The sequence below is a fragment of the Panthera leo genome, chromosome E3 (assembly GCF_018350215.1).
Source record: "Panthera leo isolate Ple1 chromosome E3, P.leo_Ple1_pat1.1, whole genome shotgun sequence".
Taxonomy (NCBI): Eukaryota; Metazoa; Chordata; class Mammalia; order Carnivora; family Felidae; genus Panthera; species Panthera leo.
In genome coordinates, this window is record NC_056694.1 from 24795273 (window position 1) to 24805725 (window position 10453).

Sequence of the window (10453 nt, forward strand, 5' to 3'; positions counted from 1 at the left end):
CCTGATACGGGGCTTGAACTCACGAACCGTGAGATCATGACCTGAGCCGAAGTTGGACACTTAACCGACTGAGCCACACAGACGCCCCAAGCTGTTTTTGTTTTTAAAGGAAACTTAACATCACTGCTATGATTAAGAGGTAACAAAATAAAATTAAAGCGTTTTTCATAAACTCCTGTTACATAACTGACCAAGGCTCTGAGCCCAGATCTTCACTGACGAAAATGAAAATGGGGTATGGTGGAGTGGGAGGAGAATTAGAAATATCAAAGAAGTGTTAAAAACATATTGACTTATTTTTAATATACTAAGAAGGAATGAAAGAAAAATGAAAAAGGAGTAACTTTCTCACAGAATATTTCAATGATATTTAAGGTCATGTTTATGTACTGCACATCCTATACTCTAGGAAACACTGTACTTAAAGTGTTTCCTTATTAATAGAAGATGGACTAAGTCATTTGGAAAGCAGCCAAAAAACCGGAACTTTCAACAGTAGTATTTAAAAAAAAATTTTTTTTTTTAACGTTTATTTATTTTTGAGACAGAGAAAGACAGAGCATGAACGGGGGAGGGTCAGAGAGAGGGAGACACAGAATGTGAAACAGGCTCCAGGCTCTGAGCTGTCAGCACAGAGCCCAACGCGGGGCTTGAACTCACTGACCGTGAGATCATGACCTGAGCCGAAGTCGGCCGCTTAACCGACTGAGCCACCCAGGCGCCCCTCAACAGTAGTATTTTTAAATAAACTACTAAATATTTTTACATTGTTACCAACATCAGATTAAGTCTAAACCAACCTTGTAATGGAAAATGAAATGTTTTCATTTCCTCCTTTGTGAGAAGGCATCTGGTTAAGCCCACTTTCTTAGAGCCATATTTTTGAATAATAGGGTCATTCTGCAGGCTGATGCTGACTTTTGAACTGGAAGAAGGTAAAGACCCTGAAAAAAAATAAAAGGACAAATACACATTGTCAGAATATGTGTTTAAGAGACCTCAGAGGACATATTTCTTAACCTTGTGTAGGGTAAGCATAGTGAAGATCAAAAGATGTATTACGACCCAGCTTCAACTCAAAGGAGCTTGTACTGATATAGTTATAGGAAAACAAAGAGAATGTAAGTCTGAAATGAATTATAATAATAAAAGCTATAAAAATGAAAGGAAGAATACACTGGTTGGGGTGGTCAGAGATGGTTCAACAGAGGAAAAGATTAGCTGAGTCTTGAAGAAAAGGCAGAATTCAGATAGTTGGTGTATTACACCTGTCCATCACAGTGCTTGCCACTCCTAACAGCGCATTCTACCTAAATCTACTCCACTCCTAGCCACTTACTCAAGCATCAGCCTGTTCTTTAAGCAAGAGTAGTCACTGACTGGACTGAGAGTGGGAACCTGGCTTTAGAGTGACATATCTACAAGCAGACCAGCAACTTGATATTCCTTGTCAAGACATGTTCAAAAGGGATAATGGTAACTGGCTAAGCTGATCAGATTGCTTGCTTCCAGAATCAAATCAGGAAATACAGAGAATTGACCAGTTATGAGAAAACAGAAAGCAGAGAAGATAGATGCCATGAAAGGGCACCTGGTTTCCTGGTGGCTTTCTAGTTTAAATGCATCCTTTAAATAGGACAGTAGTGTAGGAAACAGTTGAGAGGAATATAAAAATGAATTGTAGAGCAGTGCAAATGCCTGGCACAAGAGATTGGGCTTTAGTCCATAATTCAGTACGTAATGGAGAGTAACAGCAAATTCCTAAGATGGGAAATGGCACAACCATAACTTTAAGAAAGATCAACCTCAAAGATATGGGGAAAATGGAGAAGAGAGAGAAATGAGAAATGAGTCATGCAGACTGAGTATAAGGAGCCAAAAGAAAAGTAATTCTAAAATTCAGGGCTGTTACCTTAGAAAAAAACGGTACCAACAGAAAAGGCGATTTGAAGATGGGAACCTGTAATTTAAGGATGAGAAAAATGTTTTTACCTATTTCATGATTGAGGGAACTGGGAAATATCCAAGTAGCAACATCCAGCAGGTGGTTGAAAATGCAAGCCTAGAATCTCGGACATCAGACCCAGAGATAAAGATACAGGAGTTATCAAAAGAAGAGTAATAGGTCAATTGGGAAGATAAATATTTTGAAGGAAAGACTGAATTGAAGGACGATCACAGTGCTACAGGCTATGCTTTGGGACTTTGATATTTAGGATGGGAAGCAAATGAAATCCTTTAAAGAACAAAGAACTAACCATAACTCTCTAACTTCTTACAGCCTACAGAATAAAATCCAAAGTCCTTAGCATAACACTTACAACCTGCAGGACAAAGCTTTAACCTACCTCTCTGTCTTGTCTCTCACCACTACTTCCTCTTATTCCAACTCATCATCCTCCAGTTATCCCCAACAATTATATTCTTCAGCCACATCAAATCTCTTTTGCCTGATTATTTCTTTTGCAATACTAAGTCTTTACATGACCTTTGAATCTAATAATGACTACTCCATGATTACTTAAAAATTTTTTTTTAAGATTTCTCATATTTTAAAAAAATTTATCTATTTTGAGGGGGGGAGAGGGAGGGAGGGAGGGAGAGAGAGCGAGAGAAAGAGAGAGAGAGAGAGAGGGCACACGCTCTGAGAGAAAGTGCGAGCATGAGCAGGGGAGGGGCAAAGAGCAAGGGAGAGAATCCCAAACAGGCTCCATACTATTGGCACAGAGCCCAAGAAGGGGCTCAATCTCACAAAACTATGAAATCATGACCTGAGCTGAAACCAAAAGTTGGATGCTTAACTCAATGAGCCACCCAGAAGCCCCACTCAAAGAGGTTTAAAATACAGTGGAGATCAAATCAAACACAGCTGCAGGTCAGATACAGGCATCTATTGGAAGGAGAGGGGAACAATGGAAAGGAAGGAAGCAGAGGTCTTTGAGACAGAGGATAATAGGAAACACAGTCCTAGAGGAGATAGAAAGGAGCCACTGGCAACTCCTCACCACCTTTTCATGTCAGCTCAGTATAACTATTCAATTATTATTGCTGAACACACACAAAAAAGTATCACTGATTAATACTTACCTAGGTCCAATGAATTCTAGCAAGTTCTGTTCTGTTCCATCATCTACCTCCTTCCCCCCACAAAAACAGAAGGTTAACTACAACTTACTCATGGACACACCCCATATGTTTGAAAACTACTGCCATCATGGATATTTCTCTTTCAATTAGCTAGCATCTAAACCTCCTGCCTATTCCCCACTCTGAGTAGTTTTTTTTTAATTTTTTATTTTTTTACATCTATTTATTTTTGATAGGGACAGAGCACAAGTGGGGGAGGGGCAGAGAGAGAAGGAGACACAGAATCCGAAGGAGGCTCCAGGCTCCGAGCTGTCAGCACAGAGCCCGATGTGGGGCTCGAACTCACAAACCGCGAGATCATGACCTGAGCCGAAGTCAGACGCTTAACCGACTGAGCCACCCAGGCGCCCCCCACTCTGAATAGTATTAATGGGTGTTCCTTACATTAGTCAAAGGCAAGATCTTCATTCCCATCTGTATACTCATGGCTACAAAGACCCACTGATAGTTTAAAAATTATTCACAGTAATCTGTAAGAGTCAAATGTTATTGATATCCAGGGACAGCCTTCACTTATCTCACCTAACCAAATGGTTTCTGAGGCATGAATGCTACCTATGGTTCCTGCTGTCTAATCTCCCTAAGTACTGATCCATGTTCTCCTTAAAAAAATTGTTTTTCTGTTTAGTTAGAATTGATCTTTGTTGTTTGCAAGAATAAACTTGATTGACAAACCTACTTATAAGCATAGCCTTAATATCTTTTATTTTTTTTTAATACATTTAAATTTTTTTACAGTTTGAGAGAGAGACAGAGAGAGAGAGAGAGAGAGAGAGAGACAGTATGAGCTGGGGAGGGGAAAAGAAAGGAGGAGAGAGAGAGAGAGACTCCCAAACAGACTCCGTACCACCACTGCAGAGCCAAACGGGGCTCAAACTGGCAAACCGTAATATCAGGTCACTGAGCCAAAACCAACAGTCAGATGCTTAACCGACTTAGCCACCAAGGTGCCCCTCCATAATATCTTTTAGAATGAGCAAATCATCAAACCAGAGTCACAGCCATACCTTCTACCATCTTGGATAGATCCCCAGTTGTTTGTTTCTTTTGCAGTCCAATGATATCAGCTAGAAAATTAGATGATGGAGGAGGCAAGCGGAATTTCTGAAAATACATTAACAAGTTTTCATAAAAATGCTTGAAAGCAGTTAAGATAATGTCAAAGACTTGCACTTTACTTAATTCTATGTCTAGCAATGTATTTATTTATTTAGGCATGCACTTTTTTTAAAATTTTTTTAATGTTTATTTCAAGACAGTGTGCACTTGCACAAGCAGAGGAGGGGAAGGGGCAGAGACAGAGGGAGAGAGAGGATCCCAAGCAGGTTCCACGCTGTCAGCACAGAGCCCGAAGCAGGGCTCCATCCCACAGATGGTGAGATCATGACCTGAGCTGAAATCAAGAGTCGGGACACTCAAACAACTGAGCCACCCAGGCGCCCCCACTCAGTGCTATGAAAGGTCTAGACCTTAACTATTTGTATTGCAAAATAAGAAGTTTCCTTAATGTGTAAAAGTGACTAGGTAATTAAAAAAAAAAGTGACAAAGGAAGTAAGACCACATTCATCCCATTCCACAAATTTTCTTTGCTTCTCTGATTACAGAGGAAAGTCCCCTATATTTTTCAAAGCACTTCTATCTATTATGTTAATGGACAGCTTGCCAGGTAGGAAAGATGACACCGCCAGGCTTAGAGTTTGAGGGCTCCAACCTTAGGCTCACTTGGGCTGAAATTCCAGCTCCGTCACTTACTAGTTATAACCGGAGCAAGTCACTCACAGTGTCCTTATTTATAGAAGACACCTGTACCTCTCACAGAACTACTGTGAGAATTAAAGATAATGCATGCAGAATGACTGATGTAGGTCCTAACACATATGTAGTGTTCAATAAATGAAAATAAAAAAGAAAATAGAGGCTCAAGGATTTAAATTAGTACTCACCAAGTCCAATCCCTCAGGGTAAATGGATGAAACAGTTCAATAAAGAATAGAGGTGGCTATGGGAAAATGGAGAGCACATGCCTCTTCTAGAGGTAACAGCTGCTATTCAGCTGCACATACTATTCTAAGGATGTCCAATCTTGTGATATTGTCAAGAGGCCAAAAAACATAAGACTTTACATAAACTGTATAATTTTTGAAAATATCGTAACCCAAATAAAATAGGATAATATCAACCTGGGGACTACATATAGATTGTAATCTGGTAATAAATGTCTTGCCTAGATCATCAAAGAAAATCGGAGACAAACCTAATCTCAACATGAGATCTCTTTTCTGCTTTCTACAACCTCTACTGTTTCTTTTATCAGGTTGCCAAAGAGCATAGTTTGAGAGACGTGCACTAATCTCTGGATAAGAGGACTCAATTCAGGCCTTAATACAAAGTTTTCTTAACTTACATGTGTGAATGCCTTTCGGAGAAATCCAAACTCCATATAGAACCTATAAAAGTGGAGCTGGCTCATTCCCTGCAGTACAAAAACCACCACGTTGTTCAGCTGGTTTTGGTGAAAAAGCTGGCACCAACTGCTGAAAAATCAAACCAAAACAGCTAAAAGTGATACCATCAAGTCAGTTCAGGCATACAAAAGGAAAGTGTGGAAAAAAAGCAGCAAGCAACAGTTAATGGAGCTTATCATCACTTACTGACTGCCTGGTAAAGAACAGCTTTTAATGCACAGAATTCAAATAAAGATCTCATGAGATAATTATTTATTGCATTCAAATCCAAAATCCTATTAAGATTTGCTTTAAATTGGAAATAAGGTAATTTTACAAAGGCATATCCTCAAGATCCCAAGCTGCTCTGCAGTCCTTCCTAAGCAAGTAATCACATGACTGACCTCAAGAAAGCCAGTTTTAGATAAATTGACAGACTAACGGCAATATGCGTTAATGTAGAAGATGGCTTTTGAGGTATCTAGCCAATCTCTCTCAGATAGATTTCTGAAAAACTTTGAAAAGTTTTGAAACAATTTGTATTGGTATATATAAAAAGCAATTTTCATTAGATATTTAACAATGGCAGTGAAGATATCAGAAAAAAATCTCTTTCACCCTTCACATAAAGGGAACAAAAAAGATTGGGATTCTTAACATTTAATCATATTATTTCAATTGGGTCTCCACTGGGGGTTATAAACCAAAATACCTATAGTGGTGCTGGGGAAGGTCATTGAAAAGACATGACTGCAGCTGACCTGTGAGCTGCTCCAAGGACACAGCCTTGAGATAGAGATGTGGTGTTGAAAACACCAGCATGGTGTATGTGACTGAATCCAGTTAAGGCCTGTATGTACACTTTTAGGATTTGGCAGGTAGGTGTAGGGATCTATTTGTTTTGCTCCTACCCAAGACCAGCTTTGTATATGCAAGTTCCCTTTGCTTATTATTAAAACTGCCACTTACCAACCTGAAATGGCCTGCCTCATTCTTTAGTCTCTCCCTGCCCTCCAAGTAAGGGGAACTGGTCTCAGTTTTCACCCAGAAAGTTCCAAAGAAGGTTGCAAACCAATAAGCAGCCAGACAGATAATGCAAAAAAGAGAAGCAGGTCAGGTAGGATACTAAAGAGTACATGCCCCTATTCAGATTTGACAAATTGTTGCCATTTGGGAATACAGGGACAGCTGCCAGATCTTAAGAGTTTTTTGAATAAAGTATCTGGATTTTAATAAAGGAATTCCCAAATTAAATATTGGCAACTAGTATAAGAAAAATTTAGGATATTCTGTATGGCAAATAAACAATGTAAATTAAGAGTATATGGCCCTGTAGACACTAGTTTGAAACCTTGGGTCATTTAAGTTCATCTCATACCTGGGTTTAGAAACATTGGAGTTGCCCAGAACTACATACTTCAGCAATTCACATAACTGTTCATGTGTTACTTCACAGTTTTCAGCAAATAAAATGGTAGATAAGCGGGCTTTCTGAAAAGATAAATCAGGGCATAACAAATGACTATTGGGAATAACAATAAAGCAAATTATTAAAACATTCTAGTTTCTGATTACTTTAGCATATATGCAAATGAGGGGTCTAATTGAAAATGAAGGTCTAAAACAACAGCCTATGATAGGACATTATTAATACAGTGTTTAAGAAACATTGATACAGAACCTTAATTATAGATACTTGGTTACATACTAGAGATAGTAGGATGAATAAAACAAGATTCATGCTCTCATGTTCATTTTACTGAAGTAAAAGAAATGCAAAAATAGGTGATTCCAATGCAATGTGGGTAAGTGCTATTATAAAGTATAGGAGTAAAAAAGGCTAACTGCCTTGGGGGTTAGAGAGTTTGGGGGATAGCTTCATGGAGATGAGAATACTGGGGCTGAGTCTTGGAAATAATTTGTCAGCCAGATAGGAGGGAACATTGTGTCTAAACATGTAGTTTTATTTGGCTGGAGCCAAGATGGCATGATGCAGAGCAGAGGAGATTTGAGAGTATACAGAAGAGGGAGCCAGATCATAGAAGTTCAATGTGGTCTACGGTAAAGAGTCTGACATTATTCTGGGGAAACAAGGAGTTCACTGAAGCTTCTCCCTCCTGAAATAGCTATGCACTTATATTTGGTTATTAAAGCAATTCATGCTTGTGAAAAGAGTCAGATAACTGAGAAAGGTAAATAAAGACAATAGGTAAAAGAAAATAAAAGTCATCTGTACTTACAGAAGTCAGAGATAATTACCACTCTCATTTTGGTTTGGGAGGCAGCAGAGTAGACTGGTTAGGAGCTTAAGTCCCAGACTCCTCTACTACTTAAGTTCAAATACCAAGCTCTACTATGTAGGACAAGTACCTTAACCTAAGACTCAGTTTCTTCATCTACAGAGTAATTATAATTCCACCTCATGAGATTTTGGGAAGACCAACGAGGTAGTGCAAATGCAATATAGTAAGACTGACATTATCATAAGTACTTAATAAACACCAGACATTATTATTGCTATTGTTCCCATGAGTTTTTAAAGATAATGTTGAGCACCTATTAATTAGCCATTTAACAGTTCTGAGCACTTCACATCTATTAACTCATTTAATTCTTACAGGTCTTTTAAGTGGCTACTACTTTATCATCATTTTGCATAAAGAAATGAAGGAATGGGTAAGTGGTAGAACGAACACTGGAATACAGGCTCCAAAGCCCAAAATCTTCATCTCTATACTATACTGCCCCTAAAGGATTATACTATACATTGTGTTTGGTAACCAACTCCCCCCAGCCAAAAAATAAATAAATAAATAAAATAAAAATTTGTAAGTATCTTTCCATAGCAGTTAAATATAACGAATACAAATTTTAATAGTCCATTCTCTAAATTTACCTCAACACCTAAAATTTATGTGAAAAAATTCATCATCAAGGACACTGTTTTTTGTAATAAATTATGAGCATCGTTTTAAACTTCCCTGTACACCTGGATAAATTCTCCAGATAAGTTCCTGATCAAAATAAAACCTACAGTTGATCCTTCACACCTTTACACACAGGTTTAAATTGTGTGGATCCACTTATATGTGGATCACTTTTGGTAAATACAGAATAGTGCTGTAAATGTATATACATCCGTGTTATTTTCTAATTTGGATGGTTGCATTGTGGCTACGTAGGACTGTTTATAGGAAATACATACTAAAATATGGGGGGTGGTGATCACAAGCATTGTTTGCAATTACTTTCAAATGCTGGCTGGGGATGTTTTTGGTACTGTTCTTGCAACTTTTAACTTTGAGAGTGTTTCAAAATAAAAAGTGATGAGATTGTCTATTTCCTTAAACTTCTCACCACATTAACCCTTAAAAAGTTGTTCTGCCAATCTGATAGGCAAAAAAAGAAAAAAACAAAGAATCTCTTTTTAATAGATGTTTTTAACAAATGTTTTCATAGCACTAATTCCCTTTTAACATACTACAGGTATCCCTAGCTTTCTGAAACCTTGTGTTCTGCCACTTCCCTCTTAAAAAAAAAAGACCTGTATAATCACTGTACCTGTTTTCACTTTTACTTTCAGCATGTTTCACAAGCCAGTTACAGAAGCGGGCACCCCTCGCAATTAAATTGGCACAGCCAAGCTCCTTCTCCAAGGACTACACTGAACAAGAAGCCCCCATAGCTTTGATCTGTGTCTGTGAGCATCTACACTTTATCTCTATTTTGTGTATTAGTTAGCAAGATCTGTCCTGAGATAGCTGAAAGCTTAACAGAAGTTATTTAGGGGGTATGAAAATGCTTAATTTTTTTTTATAAATAAATGCTTCTTCACTTTACACCATTTCAGCTTACATTTCACAGGAACGCTCTACTTTTGGATAGTGGAGGAAACCTGTATATAACTTCTATTTGTCTTTCCACTACAACTAAGGAGGAACCTTTATTTACTGATTCTCCAAGTATCTAGGGCAGTGCCCAGCATATGGCAGACAAGAGAAATCTGATGACTGAAGAGATGGGCCACATATATCTGGCTCTCAATAAATGGCAGGGATGATCATCAGCTTTGTTATGTCCCTACTGGTATGTAAATTGTACGAGCTCCGGAGTTTTGGTTTTCTGCACTGGGATACCCCCAAAACCTAGAACAATTTCTGGTACACAGAGCAAATTGTTGAGTGAAGTATTTGTTGGGTGAACATTGTTTTAGGGTCGCAGGCACCTTACTAGGTTTAAACCGCCAGTATCAGCCCTGAGGCAGGTGGTAATCCACTATCATTCCCATTTTACAGAAAGCCTAATGGGTGGGTGAGGGCGACCAGTGTCCAGGGAGGATTTGGGGCCCAGAAGGCGGCTGGGGAGGCTCCAGCCCCGGGACCGCCCACTCGGGCTCCCCGTTGCTCACCTTGGCCTCAGGCTGACTCTCCTCCAGTTCCCAACGGGCTCTCATCGCCTCAGCCGCCCCGACCAGCATGTTCGGGCCTCGCCTCCTCTTCCTGCCCTTCTTGAGGTGCCTCCCGGCCCTCTCCCTCTGGGGTTCCATGAGTCTGTGGAGAAAGATGCACGAGAGCTGAAGAAACGCCGCCTCCTAACGGGGAAACAGCTGGGGCTTCGACAGCCTACCGCCTCCCTCAAATCCTCTCTTCAACTGCGTGTACGGAGACCTCCCAGACCTCCCTTAAAAGCAAGGCTGCCAACGATCCTCCCCGTTCCACGGAAGAGAAAACAGCACCGAGACCAACGGTTTTACCGTCCGCTCCAGAGGCAAGATTCTAAACGGTTTTCCAACGGCTCTACAACGGTTCCCCAACGGCGCAAACAGCGCCTCCGCCCGTTGGAAAAGAGGAAAGTTACTGCC

At 39.6% G+C, this 10453-nt stretch overlaps 1 protein-coding gene across 4 annotated transcripts in view; it reads right to left on the reverse strand.

Moving 5' to 3' along the window:
• REXO5 (RNA exonuclease 5) overlaps positions 1-10453 on the reverse strand; it is a 37842-nt gene that overhangs the window by 27212 nt on the left and 177 nt on the right. The window contains exons 1-6 of one of the 4 annotated variants that reach the window (XM_042922087.1): positions 10269-10357; positions 10001-10142; positions 6971-7083; positions 5553-5682; positions 4155-4251; positions 801-944 (exon numbers count right to left, since the gene is read on the reverse strand). In XM_042922087.1, the coding sequence (XP_042778021.1) occupies positions 801-944; positions 4155-4251; positions 5553-5682; positions 6971-7083; positions 10001-10138 (622 nt within the window). In that variant the 5' untranslated portion in view covers positions 10139-10142; positions 10269-10357. The other 3 variants (XM_042922086.1, XM_042922088.1, XM_042922089.1) reach the window with 3 other exon arrangements.